This window comes from Oncorhynchus mykiss, chromosome 10 (genome assembly GCF_057628025.1).
Source record: "Oncorhynchus mykiss isolate SJ-2025 chromosome 10, ASM5762802v1, whole genome shotgun sequence".
NCBI classification, from domain to species: Eukaryota; Metazoa; Chordata; class Actinopteri; order Salmoniformes; family Salmonidae; genus Oncorhynchus; species Oncorhynchus mykiss.
The window spans coordinates 32,842,286-32,860,888 of NC_143031.1; the positions used below are offsets into that span (position 1 = coordinate 32,842,286).

Consider the following 18,603-nt stretch of genomic DNA (forward strand, 5'->3'; position numbering starts at 1 on the left):
AACCTAGCAGTCAGAAATGGTTCAAATCGTTTTTTTACCATACATTTTTCCCAGAGGAGATTTTAGAAACACTTAAAATAAAGGCTGTGTTTTGTGTAGGCTTACCCTTGCGTGACTGATAACCGTGTATATATCTCTCGGACAAGGAGACTTTTATCAATGTATTCACCAGTATTTACCCCCAACAGATTAAATGCTAATGAACTGCTAATGTGGCTATCATAAAGAACTACAAATCCCATGTTGATCTGGACAAGACTGCCAAATCGAGGCAAAGGTAAGAATCTCCGGATTAACCTATCTAATGCTAGCTAAACATAGTAATTAATAAATTGGCAAAATTACTTTAAATGTACCTGTTAGCAAAGGTGCCAGCTAGAGGTGACTTACAGGAGGTTGCAGAGATTTGTAGTCTTGTATCTACTTTGATGTTAATAAGCATCTTCGAATCTGAGCGTAAATAGAGACTCCACTCCACTCTTTTGTATGGTGTGAGAGTGTTGGATTTGGTCAGCAAAAAATGTGATTGCTAAGTGAGGCTTATTTGATTGAATAGAAGTTAAGTAATGTTTAGTTTGGTACGAATGTACTGATATAAGTGGACGCATATGGCATCTAGGCAACTTTGAGAAAACATTTAATATCAGTTATTTCTGTTGTTTACATGCTTATTACAAGCATTTTGCTACACTCGCATTAACATCTGCTAACACCATGTGTATGTGACAAATACATTTTGATTTGATCTGCCAGAATGTTACCACCTGATCTCGCCTGTCCCTGCTTGCCTTTCCACCTTTGTGACAACCAGCTTGTTCAACATTGCAGGCGACTGCCGACTAACTGATCTACAAATCATTTTGCACCATAAAAAACTACTCATTATTATTTGTAGATCAGTCAGTCAGTCAACATTTACCCACAATGCATCATGGATTTTATGCTCTTGAACACAACCAACTACTACCATTGTAGAGGCTTCTAAACAGCTTTTACCCACAAGCCATACGACTCCTGAACATCTACTTAAATGGCTACCCAGACTATTCACATTGCCCCCCCCCCCCCTCTCCAAACCACTGCCACTCTCTGTTGTCATCGATGCATAGTCACTTTAATTAACTCTACCTACATGTACATACTACCTCAACTAACCAGTGCCTCCGCACATTGACTTTGTACCTGCACCCCCCTGTATATATATATATATATATTTTTTTTTTACTGCTCCTCTTTAATTACTTGTTACTTTTATATCTTATTCTTATCTGTATATCTTGAAACTGCACTGTCGGTTAGGGGCTTGAAAGTAAGCATTTCACAGTAAGGTCTACCTACACCTGTTGTATTTGGAGCATGTGACTAATAACATTTGATTTGATTGTTATATAAGACCATCTCGTCATTATATAGAGTATCTCTGGTTGAGTGCGTTGTCGCCACAGACAGAACAATGAGACAGATATTTCACGGATGCATAAATGTGAAGCATCCGCTTGGCATTTCCACTCACTACCATGGAGGAAGGCCACTGACCGGCAGTGGGAGAAGATGGAACAAGATGGAATTTGGCCTACATTTTGCAAATTTTCTCATCGATGAAACATTTAATTTCAATACAGTTTTTGTTCCCAAAACTAACAACTGTTATGAAAAGAGTAGACTACGTTTTGTAGACTTTGCCCTTTGAAAAAGTTTTAGAAAATCGCAATTTTTAGGAGTGCAGAGGCGAATTTAGTTATTGCAAACGCACAGGCGTCCCCTAACGGAAATATGCAGATGATGCTAGATCGCGCCAATAGGATCTCGCTAGATGTCTGCCCACTGACTCAGTTGTTCCCGTTGGATATGTGGACTGTGGTCAATCTTGGTTTAGTTACAAAAATATTTGTTGTCACCATCAGCGAATGATACATCATTGGTCGCCATGCATAAACACCCACTTCCTCATATTGCAGCTCTAGAGGTTTGTCTCTCCGCCCCTTTCTTTGTGATAGACATATTTGACAAATAGCAATGAATAAATCGAACGAAGAGTAACTCCTTCATTTGACAGGCACAGCCGTGGACCAATCAGTGATCTACTGGTGCTGCCCTCTAACAGACCGAAAGCTACCTGAGCAAGTCCTACTTTGTTTATGTCACATAGCTAGCTAGCTACATAGCTTGCTAACTGACAGCTTCAAGAGTGCTGTTTTCTTACGAACGTTCGCTACACCGATGCATACATTTCTGCCGTAGAAGTTAAATCTAGATGTACAGGATCTGGGTTTGATCGGTGGCAGGGCTGAGATGTTTTGTTGAATGAAGGAGCGAACGCCCTGGTGCCGTTAGGAGAATGAACTCCATCACCGGTCGGGATCACCCTGTCAACTCTGGAGCTTCATCTTCTCGAGCCTTGCACGTTGAGCTCACATCTCAGCAGGTAAGGACAAACACCCGTAATTCGGTGTTTATGTAGATTATATGCGTATTGTCCTGTATTGTTACGTTGCTGTGTGTCAGCTGCAAGATGAATACAACAGGCCTGCAGAGTGAGCTAAGCTAACGTTAGCTCAGCTGACTTCTACAGCTCTCTTGAGTATCCAGACAGCTCTAACTTCTAATCCTTAGTCCGTTACATACAAAGTTGTATTTAATAACAATATACATGTGCAAACGTAAGATATTGTTAGCTATCTAGTTTGCAAGCTACAGAGACGATGATAAATAGCCAGTTTAGTTAGACCTGGCCTGATACCGAGGCACCACTACAGTAATTTGGTCACCTGACTTATGAACTAGTTACAGGACAGACCCTTCAGTCTGATGCCCAAGGTCTTTGCACAAGTTATTATGAATAAGTCCTCAGCAACCAGCTTGGCCCTAATAGGACTGAAACCACATCAGACACAGCTATACATCTACAGCTCTCAAAATGCACCTTTACCTGCAAGCCCTTGCACTTGATATGACCAAAAAGTGGTCTTTCAGTGGCCAGTTTATTAGGTACACCACCCCGTTCATGAAAATGGTTTGCTCCTACAGACCGTGAGTCATGTGGCATAAAGCAGGCATCGAGGCATTCAGTTACTGTTCGATTAAATGTTAGGATGGGCAAAACAAGTGACGTAAGCGGCTTTGAACGTGGTATGATCATCGGTACCAGGCGTGCCAGTTCTAGTATCTCAGAAACAGCCGGCCTCCTGGGCTTTTCAACGCACAACGCTGTCTAGGGTTTACCAAGAATGGTGTGACAAACAAAACATATCCAGCCAGCGGTAGTTTTGTGGGCAAAAATGGCTTGTTGATGAGAGGTCGAAGGAGAATGTCAAGAATCGTGCAAGCTAACATGGCGGGCCACAAATAACGGCTCAGTACAAGAAGAAGTGGCTCAAGTGGCGACTCGGTCACCAACACTGGACAATTTGAGGAGTGTAAAAACATTGCAGATGCAAAGTTTGGTAACAGAATAACTGCGCAAACAGCACAAACCGTCATTCTGTTACCAAACTTTGCATCTGCACTGTTCATCAACTAAATATGTTTTTGTAGAATCTTCTGTGGAAATTAAGTTGTCAATGTGCGTATATGGTTTGTTTAACTTTGCAATCATTGGTTTTTGTTTGACATGCATTTTAAAGTGAAACATCTGAGTCTGTGTCACTCTGTTACCATGGAACTGCCCCTATTCTAACATGTTTTTATTTCATTTGGAGTACAGTAGGATACACCTATTATGTGGTCATTGTGCAAAGGTTCAGAGCTAGATCGTGACCTGCATGTTAAGTTCTGTCCCTTAGAGTAAGAACTTATGATCCATGAAGAAAAACATTGTCTGTTTTGACTGCTATGAAATGGGACCATTGAAAGTAAAGGCCACTGAAACTGTAACACCAACATTTGTGAACATTTACAGTTCTCTGTCAAACAGCCCGTATTGTAACGATGCTTCGTGGGCGACTGTTGTCATTGTGTTCAGAGGATCCCTGGTTTGATCCCAGGTTGGTGCAAGGAGAGGGACAGAAGTAATACTGTTAAGTTTTGGCTCCCGAGTGGCACAGAGGTCTAAGGAACTGCATCTCAGTGCTAAAGGCGTCACTACAGACACCCTGGTTCGAATCCAGGCTGTATCACAACCGGCCGTGATTGGGAGGCCCATAGGGCGGTGCACAATTGGCTCAGTGTCGTCCGGGTTTGGCTGGTGTAGGCGTCATTGTAAATAAGAATTTGTTCTAAACACACTTGCCTAGTTAAGTAAAGGTACAAAAAAAAATACACCTGGATGGACTCAACCATTTACCTTCACAGCACGATGACTATGGCCGGGACAATAGCACTATCACAACACTCGTTAGTATCGTGGCAAGGAAACAAAACACAAAGAAGATCTAACTTCTTTAGGAAAACAGCCCGAATGGTGGAAACAAACTTACGTTGTCATCCAGAGTCACATTTATTTATGTCCCAAGCTAAAGTACACAATATGTTTTTAGTAGAACAGGTTTTTTAAGGACCAACGAGTTTGGTCTGCTTGGTGTTTTCATTTTTGCCATGGGAAAAATATTCGGGTACTGGCATTGTCCCAGCGCTAAAGATCACCAGTTGGCCTAGTAGGTAGATTATATGTTCTGCTGGAGACCCTATTTGCTCTCATAGCTACAAATTAGCTCATTCGGAGAAACGTCTTCTGACATTTTTTGTGGGGGGAAAAAGCCTTTGCTGAACAAGCTGTGTTTTTGTTTCGAGGGCCTTAATCTTTTAGGGAATCCCATGACTTCGATTTATCCCTAATGCCTGTGGTGGTGGAAGCTCAGTGTGGGTTGCTGGAGATTGAAGAATGCAGATCAGGTGAAGGCCGGCCGTTGACATAAAGTCCTGCTGCTTCTCTGATGCTGCTGCCCGGAGGGGCCCCTCTTTTTATGAGTATCGTGTCATGTCCCATGGTCGTTCTCTTGACTTAACCACTCTCAATTATGAGGTCTTTTCTTTGGAGCCATTATTTTTTTTTTGAGATTCAGTCATCTGTGGGGGAAAAAAGGTGTTCAGTTAGCCTATCTTTTTTTGATTGGACATAACTGAGCCTTATTCTTCAAGCGGCTTCCTTTTATTTTATGCTCAGTTTTTGAAGGATGGATTTTTTTTTTACTGATATCCAACCATGGTGATGTTCTGTACAAAGAGTTTTTGTGCATCAATGGTACGCTGGCTTGAGCTTTAGTTGATTAAACTGTGACTCTCTTGTGTATGCAAGGCTTTTGTAATGGAAACGCACAGTGAAGTCAAAACGTGAACTCTGGTTTCAAATGGAACTCTCGTCTGCATCTGTGGTCAGTTATTCCCGGACGTGAATCATTCCATAACATTTATTTTTTGGGGGTAAATGTTTAACCAGATACTTTAAGTTATCTCAAACTGACCCACCATATTCTAAAATTACAGTTTATTTTTTAACTTGAGGATGTACAGCAGGGTTCCCCAATAGCCAGGACACATTCACCACCCCCCCACCCCCAAGTTTTCAGAGCAAAAAAAAGTTTGGGGTCACTTAAAAATGTCCTTGTTTTTTAAAGAGTTCCTCTGTCCAGGGCCTGCGTTCTTTTGCCCATCTTAATATTTTATTTTTATTGTCCAGTCTGAGATATGGCTTTTTCTTTGCAACAAGGCCAGCATCCTGGAGTTGCCTCTTCACTGTTGACGTTGAGACTGGTGCTTTGTGGGTACTATTTAATGAAGCTGCCATTTGAGGACTTGTGAGGCATCTTTCTCAAACTAAAACACTCTAATGTACTTGTCCTCTTGCTCAGTTGTGCACCGGGGCCTCACACTCCTCTTACTATTCTGGTTCGTGCCAGTTTGCATTGTTCTGTGAAGGGAGTAGTACACAGCGTTGTACAAGACCTTCAGTTTCTTGGCAATTTCTCACATGGGATAGTGGGATTAATTTCTCAGAACAAGAATAGACTGATGAGTTTCAAAAAAAGTTATTTGTTTATGGCCATTTTGAGCCTGTAATCAAACCCACAAATACTGATGCTCCAGATACTCAGCTAGTCTAAAGAAGGCCAGTTTTAGTGCTTCTTTAATCAGAACAACAGGTTTCAGCTGTGCTAACATATTTGCAAAAGGGTTTTCTAATGATCAGTTAGCCTTTTTTGAAATGATAAACTTGGATTAGCTAATATGACGTGCCATTGGAACACAGGAGTGATGGTTGCTGAAAATGGGCCTCTGACACCTATATACAGTAGGGCAAAAAAGTATTTAGTCAGCCACCAATTGTGCAAGTTCTCCCATTTAAAAAGATGAGAGGCCTGTAATTTTCATCATAGGTACACTTCAACAATGACAGATAAAAAGTGAAAAAAAATTCCAGAAAATCACATATTTGCAAATTATGGTGGAAAACTTTTGTTATTGACCAAATACTTATTTATCTCAGTACTTTGTTATATACCCTTTGTTGGCAATGACAGAGGTCAAACATTTTCTGTAAGTCTTCACAAGGTTTTCACACACTGTTGCTGGTATTTTGGCCCATTCCTCCATGCAGATCTCCTCTAGAGCAGTGATGTTTTGGGGCTGTTTCCGGGCAACACGGACTTTCAACTCCCTCCAAAGATGTTCTATGGGGTTGAGATCTGGAGACTGGCTAGGCCACTCCAGGACCTTGAAATGCTTCTTACGAAGCCACTCCTTCGTTGCCCGGGCGGTGTGTTTGGGATCATTGTCATGCTGAAAGACCCAGCCACGTTTCATCTTCAATGCCCTTGCTGATGGAAGGAGGTTTTCACTCAAAATCTCACGATACATGGCCCCATTCATTCTTTCCTTTACACGGATCAGTCGTCCTGGTCCCTTTGCAGAAAAACAGCCCCAAGTATGATGTTTCCACCCCCATGCTTCACAGTAGGTATGGTGTTCTTTGGATGCAACTCAGCATTCTTTGTCCTCCAAACACGACGAGTTGCGTTTTTACCAAAAAGTTATATTTTGGTTTGATCTGACCATATGACATTCTCCCAATCTTCTTCTGGATCATCCAAATGCTCTCTAGCAAACTTCAGACGGGCCTGGACATGTACTGGCTTAAGCAGGGGGACACGTCTGGCACTGCAGGATTTGAGTCCCTGGCGGCGTAGTGTGTTACTGATGGTAGGCTTTGTTACTTTGGTCCCAGCTCTCTGCAGGTCATTCACTAGGTCCCCCCGTGTGGTTCTGGGATTTTTGCTCACCGTTCTTGTGATCATTTTGACCCCACGGGGTGAGATCTTGCCCCAGATCGAGGGAGATTATCAGTGGTCTTGTATGTCTTCCATTTCCCAGTAATTGCTCCCACAGTTGATTTCTTCAAACCAAGCTGCTTACCTATTGCAGATTCAGTCTTCCCAGCCTGGTGCAGGTCTACATTTTTGTTTCTGGTGTCCTTTGACAGCTCTTTGGTCTTGGCCATAGTGGAGTTTGGAGTGTGACTGTTTGAGGTTGTGGACAGGTGTCTTTTATACTGATAACAAGTTCAAACAGGTGCCATTAATACAGGTAACGAGTAGAGGACAGAGGAGCCTCTTAAAGAAGAAGTTACAGGTCTGTGAGAGCCAGAAATCTTGCTTGTTTGTAGGTGACCAAATACTTATTTTCCACCATAATTTGCAAATAAATTCATTAAAAATCCTACAATGTGATTTTTCTGGAATTTCTTTTCTCATTTTGTTTGTCATAGTTGAAATGTACCTATGATGAAAATTACAGGCCTCCTCTTTTTAATTGGGAGAACTTGCACAATTGGTGGCTGACTAAATACTTTTTTGCCCCACTGTAGATATTGTATTTCTGATCAATTTGCTGTTATTTTAATGGACAAAAAATTTGCTTTTCTTTCAAAAACAAGGACACTTCTAAGTGACCCCAAACTTTTGAACGGTAGTGTAATACATACATGCATGCATACATACATACATACATACAGTACCGGTCAAAAGTTTGGACACACCTACTCATTCCAGGGGATTTCTTTATTTTTACTATTTTCTACTTTGTAGAATAATCAAAACTATGAAATAACACATGGAATCATGTAGTAACCAACAAAGTGTTAAAATCTAAATATATTTGAGATTCTTCGAAGTAGCCACCCTTTGCCTTGATGACAGCTTTGCACGCTCTTGGCATTCTCTCAACCAGCTTCATGCGGCATAAGACTGTAAAATCATGAGGAAATCAGCTCAAATTGATTCTAATTTAGTAAGTCTGTTCCCAAGTGTTCCCATGCATAAATACAGTATACGCGATCGTATCCCAATGTAATCAAGGTTTGAAATTATTCTGTTTTGGTCAAATACTAATCTCTTTGGGATTATTGTGGTCAATTTGTCAAGTACAAATGATTTATAACTACCGACCATCCGCTCAAGGAAAAATAAGCCCACGGCTGAGTGTTATTGGGGACCCCTGATGAACAGTAATGACTTTGCTATATGACATTGTGTATTCTGGTTGGCTGCTACTGTATGTTTTTATCCTGTGTGAATTAGGCCAGTTCATTGGTAACAGTTTCATAAATTGATATGCATCAATTTGGATTGTGTAACAAGATGAGACTCTTGAAGGTGTTAATACAATTGTAAAGGCATTGAAACGGACACAATAGGCTTTCAAACTGCCTGACAGTTCCCCATTGTTTTGGGCAGACCATTTAAAATGTTCTCTCTCCTGCTCGATATCCCTGACTCTCCAGCTCTGCCTCTATTTGTCTTCTATTTCTCCTCTCTTTTTTCCTGACTATCTCACCGTCTGCGTCTCTCTCCCTGACAGAGGCGGTTACGTCATCTCAGAAGCATTGCAGCCCGCAACATTGTCAACAAGAATGGCTCTCCACTACTGGACACATATTTTACACTTCATCTCTGCTTAGAGGACCGGATATCCAGAGGTCAGTACTACTGTACAGTACTACTGTACAGTACTACTATACTGCACTACTATACAGCACGCTGTCTCTGTAAGACAGTGTACTAGGCTACTGCACTAATACACCTTTCATACTACTGAGCCCAGTCCACAGTACAAATAGACTTAACATGTCTTTGGGCCTGAATCCAAACTAGTTCTGTGCACATAACTAAAGTTTTTTAGCAACTCTTCCATTGACATGATTGCATGATTTACCCAAAAGCCACGTTACCATGCGGACATCTCACGTTAGACTTCGGCCCTTGGTGCCAGAGCCCCCTTTAGGTCTAAATGTTCAGCGTTAAGGTGGACTGCATTACTCTCATAAGTGGGAGAAATGTCAGAGTCCCATTACGCTGTGTGGTTAAATGCACAAGGGTTTGGTTTGTTAGGGGACGCTGATGCTACAGTAAATGTGGTCTTTCACTTTTTATTTTAAGGACAAATCATTTCATTATAAGTCAATGACCAACAATGACCCAGATCAAGGCTAAACCTCACGGCTTACTGTTGTCAGGTAATCCTAAAAACGTTTGCTGTGCAAACCCTTTAATAGGACTCCTCCCATCATTGTTGTCCTGAAAGGAGTTGCATCCTCACAAGTGTTGTTTGAGCTTTTGTGTGTTTATTCATTCTCTGCTTGAGAAAGCTTTCAAGTAAATCTAACCTGGCTTTTCTCCTTCCCTTGCAGACTTTTACAAGAGTGAGGTCATCCGAGATTCATTGGTGAGTGTCGTTGTTTGAAAAAAGAACAAACACGTGTTGGCCAGGGCCTCCTGGCCTCACAAAAATTGACCGTAGCACCAGCTATGGAATGTCATAATCAATTATGTCGTATGCTTTGTCTGCTCACATCTGTGGAGGCACACTACCGGTTATAGGCCTAGTTATATTCTGAAGCCTCATGAATTGAAACAAGTCCTAGGCCTACCCAGTGCTTGTAAATTGGGAAGTGCCATAACAAAAAGTGACTGCGAGAGGGGAGTGACCTGGGGTGCTCTGAGGTACTGGAATGGACAAAAAAATAGAAGTCACCTTCATAATTAAGCAGGGCATGCATATCATCACATTTATGTAGTGGCATAGAGTATTAGAGTAGAGGCGCTTACAGAAGTAGCATTTTTTTTGTACTTGGGTCTTTTAATTTGTCCTTTTTATAAACACATTTCATGCAATTCTATGTCATTTTATGACTGGAGGCTTCAGCATAATCTTTTTTAATAACACATAAATGATTGAAATGACAGGCTACTTTGACATTGCCGAACTGAGAATCTGAGATCAATAAAAAAAACGATCAGTAAATTATAGTCCTAGAAAAGCTTTCCACTTTCACTGACTCACCCAATGATGCGCAGCTCACTAGCCAGCAATGGCCGATACTCTTGTGCCAAAGCCTGTCTCTCTTGTTTTACTTTGTAAAACAATGTTCACTCAATAGGCCTATTTAGACAGAGTAATAATTACTGCGCCCATTTCAAAGCTTCCTTGTCTAGCAAAGGTTGTTCAACCTTTGGTAAATGTAAAATTTTGCAGTTTTTTTTTATCTGGGAAATGTATTTTGAATGCAAACCAGTCAGGGTTCAGGCCTGGGCACAGCACTATTACAGCAACCACTTTAGTTAACAATGTTCTTGTCAATGCTTTAGACACTAAAATGAAATGTTTTGTTTGTGGACCTGTCAAAAGCTTTTGACACGGTTGATCATGCTATTTTATTGAAGGCCTGATCTCGAACGCCTGTTCATGGTATCTTAGTGACAGAACTCAGGCCATCATTAAGTCCAATTTCTTGAAGTACATAAAGGTGGACCACGGGTCGATTTTGGGACTTGTTCTCTTCACTATTTATATAAATATCATTGGTCAATCTGTTAAAAATGGTCAACTTCCACTATATGCGGATGATGATATTGCCCCGACTGTTGATCTGGCTGTGTCAAAACTACAGTCAGATTTTTATAACTTTGCAGGAATTTATTTGTTGTTCCAATGACTTTATTTATTTCTTTTTTACGTAGAGGTACCGGATCCGGCCAAGTAGGTTCCTGAATGAAACAGTTCAAAACGGAGAGGTGCCGGGTTCTGTTCCGACGGTGTCCGGCTCGATTTTAAGCGCTGGGCCTACCCCTGTCCTAGCTTCTGCGCGCTCACAACGTGTGTGTGTGTGGTGCATGCGGAAGTGTATACAGTGGTCACTTTCTCCAGTGCTGCTGTGTGGAAAGAGGGCATACTTCCTCCACTGCCGAATTGTGGAGGAGTAGTGCCTGACAGTCAACACATGGACTCAGGCCAGCTGCCTTGGTGTTTGTTTCTAACAGAATCAAGTCAAGTAGCCTATCTTTCACTTTCTCTCCGTCAAAACATCAACTGTTGATGTTACTTAAAGTAACCTGACAGAAAGGGAGGTTTTGATTGATCCGCTTTGAACAGACAAGTGTCCATAATACTTGTTTGTTTGGTTGGATGTATTGATGTTGCAAAAATCAGCCACACCAGGATTGTGGAGCTCTCTTCCTGTCTCCTCAGCTTCACAGAGGGCACAGCACATGGGGTTTACTGTTCGGTCTCTCATTGACAGCTGTAATAGGATGCGTGTGTGTAACAAGACCAAGACAACAGGAAACAGTCAATGTCACTGCACTAATAGCATGCACTAATCTCTTTCTTTGTGTTGTCCCCCAGTCATATAAACAAACAGGAAGGTGGGAAGCAGCCTTGTAGCAACACACTGTATGAGAGAAGGTGAAACAAATAGGCTTACATCAACATCAATGAAATATGACCACAAGCTTCCATTGTTCTCTTTCTCCCTGTAAACGTGTTCATAGCAGGGCTGTCATTGTGTTCTGAAAGATGTCATTCAGTAAAATCAGATACTACTGATGGTGTTCTCAACTATAGTGCTATTAACGCAACTTCAGTTGGTAGTTTCCATATTTTTGGTTTCCTCATTAGCGGGGAAACGATTGTCCTCACCGACTGTTAGATTTGGTCATACACCCTATGTGCAACAACAGCTGCTACTCGCTCCCATCTCTGCATGGAGTCTATTCAGTCTATGATGAATGCAGCCAAGTATAGCAGACCATTACTAACCGGCTAAATGCAGAGTCATGAGCTGGCCTAAGCTATTTTCCAAGCCTACCTTTCCTTTACTCTCTCTAGTCTATAATGCACTGCAGATGAAGCTCATGATCATGTCTGGCAGAGATCAGAAATCTGCTTTTGTGTTTAAAAACATCAGCATTCCTCTTTGTGACCTTTGCTTTCTAGTGTTCTGGTCTGTTTCCCCTTTGTGGTCTCTCGTCTGTCAAAGGAGGCTGCTCCTTTCCGCCTGCTCTTCCTGTTATTATGTAGAGGAACATTGCGCACGGTACACTACCCCCCCCCCCCCCCCCCCATCTCTAGGCCTTTCCCCCATTTATTTCTGTCGTTTTCCTCCCCCTCCCCACTTCTGGCTTTGTCAATCCTCCATTTTACAAACAGTTTAAGATGATCAGTTATATATCGTTCTGCAGGAAGGCAGATGGGTAGGCTCTTTGAATGGTGGGAATGGGCTTCTTTGTACAGTAGTGTATGACACAGGATAGACCGACAAATGTCAGGGAGTCCAGGGACCTTGTCTTCCCAGCAGGCAAAATGTGGCATGTGACGTCATAATAACATTGCAACCAGTTTTGCCTGCTGGGTTTGAGTAGCTCAGACAGAAATCAGTCTGAAACCTAGTTACCTATAGTGTTTTGTTGGACAAGCCAAGCCTTTGTGACGACAAATCGCCTCGGGATATTGAAGTTGGATTTGTAAATATTTGGTCAGACTTTTGTAAGTGGGACAACAGTTACATTACAGTTAAATTAACATCCTGGTTCCGCACCATTTTGTGTGCTCGAGTCACTTTCACACACCCTACTGACACACATGATTTGTCATTTGAATCGTTCAAACATGCCTCTCAACCTGTCACAAAATCGGGAACAAATGAAACACTTGGTTGTTTTAAGACGCAATATTAGTTGAACTTATCAAAACTTTGCAACCCAGTGGGATCATTCATTCAGCTGTCTCATCAATTCTCTTGTCCTGTTTTTTACAGAATCCAACATGGCGGAGCCTGGATTTTGGCATGCTGCCGGACCTCCTGGACACGTCTGTGTCCTGCTTTGTGGTGAAGATCTGGGGCGGCCGAGAGGAACAGTTCATACTTCTCATAGAGTGGAAGGTCAACCTGGACGGGCTTAGATACACAGGGCAACAGGTCAGTGGAAACAACATACGCTCATATAATGTAGGCTGCTTTGGGATGTATTCTGACCAGCATACATGCATGCTTTCCTCTGATCAGAATACAGTACAGTCTGCAGTCATATAGACAATAACAGCCTCTCTTGTTTTAATACAGACTAAATACCACTGCTTTGTTCCTTCACAGATCCGCTCCAGGAATCCAAATGAGATCATATTTGGATTGAATGATGGCTACTATGCAGCTGACTTTGATCATAAGGTACTACTGACTTTGTTCCAGAAATTCTGTCCCTAACATAGACTATAGACATTCTGTTGTATAATGAGTTTTTCCATATTTGGTTTGTTGTTGTAATGTGCATATTTCAGGACCACTCTGAGAGGAAGAAGAACAGTTTACTCCAGGTGGACCAGAGTTCAGTGAGGAACTCCTACAGTGTCTTCTCTCTGCTGAGGTGAGACGGACTGCACCCGCCAAACATTCCCACACATAAGACACTGGACAGTTAGTATCTTCCAAATGACAATATGTCCCGTTAGCCTCTTGGCTAGTACTTTCTTTGGCTGCCCTTCTCATTACCAGGAGCACCTTCCTTTAGCTGCCAGAGAAGATTTGGAAATGCTAAATATACTTGTGGGGAACATTCTCTACTACTGTATACGTCACATACTTTTTTGTCACTGTATACATTCCCCACGTTGTCCATAAGATGGCGCCAGGAAACTGCCTCAAATGCCTTTGTAATCATGGAGGCATTTTTTTTTCTCCCAAGTCACTGAGAGCTGCCAAAAATCCAGTCTGTAGTGTGTTTTCTTGGACATAACAGGAAATGCATATGGAAGGCTTTAATCAAGTTAGTCAAATAAAGGCACTCTCATCGTTGGCAATGTCTAACAATGTAACAGATGGAGAATTCCATTTGAATTATCAGGATGGGTGAAAACTCGCTTTGGTGATGAAATGTCACTTTTTATTATTGTTCATGTTAATTATTATTATTAATGTTCTGAATTGTATAGTGGGGTCTTTCTCTAACATATCATTAACATTATATCACAAAATGTGGATTTGTGACCAATAATAAGCAACGAAAATGCTTGTGTCACGCTCATTGCTCTGTAGATTTTTTTGTTGTTGTGAGAAATCGAAAAGTAACAGAAATTTCGCGTTAATAAGAAAAGCGTATATGAAAATACTACATGTTGTCTCAAAATCGCTATGTATCCTACCACCTATATTGTTCAATGTCATCCGGATTCGAGAGTAATGATGATGAGTTCAACGGTGAGCCTGTCAGTTAGCCACAGTTCTTGCACAGCAGCCAGTCTAGCTGACGCAATATTATTATTTATCTGATTACTGATCACTTTTTTCCCCTCTGGCCTCCATTGAATTATTCACCCTTATTTTGGCCATTTTACCAGGGTAGAAACTCCATTAGCTTTTGAACAGATTATGATAGAGACATTACGTTTGGACCATAGGTTTTATTAGATGATTATCTACACAATTATATATTATTTTACCCAATGGACCAAAGATGCTGTACGTTTTTGGGTGGACACCCTTACATATTAGTGATGAATGGTCTTTCATAGCTCTTTATTCCACAAGAGGGCAGCAAATGATCATTTTCTAAAACCATTGGCAATTCAGCAGGGAGGCATGTTTCCAAGTGCGGTTTGCTCCATGTTGACAAACCACAGCTCTGTTGTCCTATATTTGAATGTGGCGTAATGTTAACACTACCTACAGGGTTTGCGCAGAGCTTGCCTTGGGGAACACCACAGTTAATTAGAAGTTGGCTCAAGCTACATTTTATGACCCTTTTAGACTGCAATGTACAGGGGGGCACAATGTTTTGAACTGTTAATTAATCACAATTTTGTATAGTTAGGCAGCATTCATCATAAGTATCTTCCTCAAGTCTTTACTCTTTCTGTTGAATTCAATAATAAAATATAAACATTCCTAGTGTTATGCATCACTCCTCACCCCAGCTTGAGGTGAGCTGTACAGTTTTGGGGTGGAGATTCCTCCAGCCCTAAGGGCTTCCTCTGGCTGATGACTGTTCTGTGTCTTCGCCTTACTTTTGAAGAGAAAATGTCCTCCAAGTTGCGTGAGTGATCTATTTCCTATGGGCTCTGCTCAGTGCTGTCGAGTCCTGCTCTCTCCATCTCTCTATCCCGGTGGGGTTCTGAGGAATTTAAAGCAGCTCCATTGACTCCCTCCCTCTCCTTCCTGGGCCTGAGGCTGAGGATCCTCTGCTGGCCTGGGGCCGGGCTTATAGAGGCTGATGTGATGGGGCTCATTGACTCCAACATGACCAAGGTCAGGGGTTCCCAAACATTTTTTGTCCTGCGACCCCATTTTGATATCAAAACGTTTTTGTGACCCCACCATGTAAGAAATATGATGTAATCCATGGTCATTGTTTCCTTTTTTAATTGGGGCTATGACAGCCTGTTCCAAATGAGCCGGACAGTACTTTTGACAGTATTTCAAGCCAAGGGAAGTATGGTTTGAAGTGGCTGAAATGCATCAGAAAGGTATTGGGAAGTTCAGAAGATCATCAGGCAATAATTTGTATGATCTTTTGTGTAAAAAAAAGAACATTGTTCTTTTTCCCCAGTCGGATTTAGTGCCTGATCTTGTCTACACTTCTAATGAGGCTTGAGAGTCCTATCTTTCTTTGATGAGGTCATAATATTTTGTAGCTTAAACAGCCTCCTCCATTTTGCCTCAGTGTGAGTGCTGCTCACTGCCTGGCTATCACAGGAATTGCTGTGATTTCCTCTACAAGAACACTTGATTGACGATGTAAATTTGCCACTGTCGACTAGACCCTGGTTTGACGGCACCCATAAGCCTCCTATACCACGTCGTGTTTTTGTGTGGGAACACAACATGTTTGGATGGGCAGGCAGACTGAGGAGGGGGGAACCAGGAAGAACAGCCAAAATATTCACAAGGACCTGTGGGGCATAAGGAGGGAAGAACCAGGTAGAACGGCCAAGATGCTCCTGGAACCGCTGATACAGGGCAGGGATTGTTCTGCCATTGAAAACCTTAGGCGGGCTACCTAAGCGTTTCTTCGGGACACCTATCTCCAAACGGTGTTTAAAAAAAAAAAAAAAATGTTTTATTTATTTATTCATAATGGAAAAACATTTTCAGTGTAAACTTAAGTAACAAAATACAGAAAGTATGTAGAAAAGATAATGACATATTATTAGAAAATGTATCTTTGAGAACTAACAATCACCCAAATAAAAGCTAGCTAAGACAGTCAGTGAGAATTGAAAATTCCCCTAATAATGCATTTAGCAGGACGGATTTTACTATTATGTTTGTGTAAAATAACACAACATTAGCCATGGCAAAATGCATAGAATTGCAGTTAATTATCTATAAAACTGCAACATGTTCTCTCAGCTCCATGGCAGAGTATGTAGAATTGCAGGAAATGTGCTTTAAAACTGCAACATGTTCTCTCACCAGCATGGCAAAAAAATTATCTATCACTCCCCCTGCCTTCTGTGGTACTATTTAGTTAACTTAACAATCAATGTCTCTGAAACTTTCTCATGAGCCATTTGGCTCCTACATCTTCACTCTGCCAGCTTCCCTTCCCTCCTTCACTCTCCCCTCGCTCTTACTCTGTGGTTATATTAGGGGTAACGTCTACTTACTCTCCCTCTTGGTGTAGAGTACACAGGGGTATAGGGCCTTGGGGTATAGGGTGATCTGATTGGATCAGAAGTAGGTTTGGATGGTGTTCAGATGACTGAGTAGCGTTGGGATGTTGACAGACTGTGGAAGCGAAATGAGGAGATGAGAGGGGCTATATGTATCCAGCAGTCTGTTTGGAGCTCTGTCTGTCAGCAGACTATCAGGTTGCCTTCAGTTTATCATGGTTTGACGCCTATTTTTCTTTTTTGTCCTGGTAATGTGTTTTTCAACATTAGGCACAAGTGCCCTGGGTGGAAATTTAGGCCCTACATATCTTTCATTGAACAGATGAGCCACAGAATTCAAGGCTCTTAACACAGATTTATGTCAGAGGAATATTTTTCTACTCTATCAATGCCACATGTTGTTCTTTCCCTGTATTCTCAGATTATTTCTCTCACTGGCCTCCCTATACAGTGCCTTCAGAAAGTATTCACACCCGTTGACTTTTTCCACATTTTGTTGTTGCAACCTGCATTTTAAATGTATTAAATGCCTGCACACAATACTCCATAATGTCAAAGTAGAATTATATTTCAATGTTTACAAATTAATACAAAAATGAAAAGCTGAAATGTCTTGAGTCAATAAGTATTCAACCTCTTTGTTATGACAAACCTAAGTAAGTTCAGGAGTAAAAATGTGCTTAAGAAGTCGCATAATAAGATGCATGCACTAACTCTGTGCGCAATAATATTGTTGAACATGAGTTTTGAATGACTACTTCATCTCTGTACCCCACAAATACAATTATCTGTAAGGTCCCTCGTCAAGCAGTGAATTTCAAACACACATTCAACCACAAAGACCACTTATTGGTAGATGGATAAAAAAAATAAAAAAGACATTGAATATTTTAGCAAGTTATTAATTACACTTTGGATGGTGTATAAACACACAGTCACTAGAAAAGGTCAGGCGTCCTTCCTAACTGAGTTGCTGTAAAGGAAGGAAACCGCACAGGGATTTCATTGTGTGGCCAATGGTGACTTTAAAACAGTTTAATGGCTGTGATAGGAGAAAACAGAGGATGGATCACCATTTTAGTTACAGTACTCCATAATACTAACGTAATTGAGTGAAAAGAAGGAAGCCTGTACAGAATACAAATATTCCTAAACATGCATCTTGTTGCAACAAGGCACTAAAGTAATACTGCAAAGAAATTCACTTTTTGTCCTGAATACAAAGTGTTATGTTTGGGGCAAATCTAATACGACACATTGCTGAATAACACTCTCCATATTTTCAATCATAGTGGTGGCTGCATCATGTTATGGATATGCCTGTAATCGTTAAGGACTGGGGAGTTTTTCAGGATAAAAAAATAAATGGAATGGAGCTAAGCACAGGCAAAATCATAGAGGACAACTTGTTTGTCTGCTTTCCACCAGACACTGGGAGATGAATTCACCTTTCAGGAGGACAATAACCTAAAACACAAGGCCAAATCTACACTGGAGTTGTTTACCAAGAAGACAGTGAATGTTCCTTAGTGGCTGAGTTTTAGTTTGGACTTAAATCTACTTGAAAATCTATGGCATGACTGAACATAGTTGTCTAGCAATGATCAACAACCAATCTGACGGCCTGAATATTTTTTTTAATGAATAATGGGCGAATGGTGCACAATCCAGGTGCGGAGACTTACCCAGAAAGACACCTTTGTAAAGTGTTGACTTAGGGGTGTGAAT

At 41.3% G+C, this 18,603-nt stretch overlaps 1 protein-coding gene across 1 annotated transcript in view; it reads left to right on the plus strand.

Annotated features, from left to right (window-relative positions):
• The first annotated feature begins 1,511 nt into the window (after nucleotides 1-1,511).
• Nucleotides 1,512-18,603, plus strand: part of LOC110533664 (UV radiation resistance-associated gene protein) — a 138,579-nt gene continuing 121,487 nt past the window's right edge. The window contains exons 1-6 of the mRNA XM_021618097.3: nucleotides 1,512-2,425; nucleotides 8,791-8,908; nucleotides 9,620-9,654; nucleotides 13,025-13,186; nucleotides 13,361-13,435; nucleotides 13,546-13,631. Coding sequence (XP_021473772.3) covers nucleotides 2,339-2,425; nucleotides 8,791-8,908; nucleotides 9,620-9,654; nucleotides 13,025-13,186; nucleotides 13,361-13,435; nucleotides 13,546-13,631 — 563 coding nt within the window. The 5' untranslated portion in view covers nucleotides 1,512-2,338. The remainder of the gene's footprint in view (nucleotides 2,426-8,790; nucleotides 8,909-9,619; nucleotides 9,655-13,024; nucleotides 13,187-13,360; nucleotides 13,436-13,545; nucleotides 13,632-18,603) is intronic.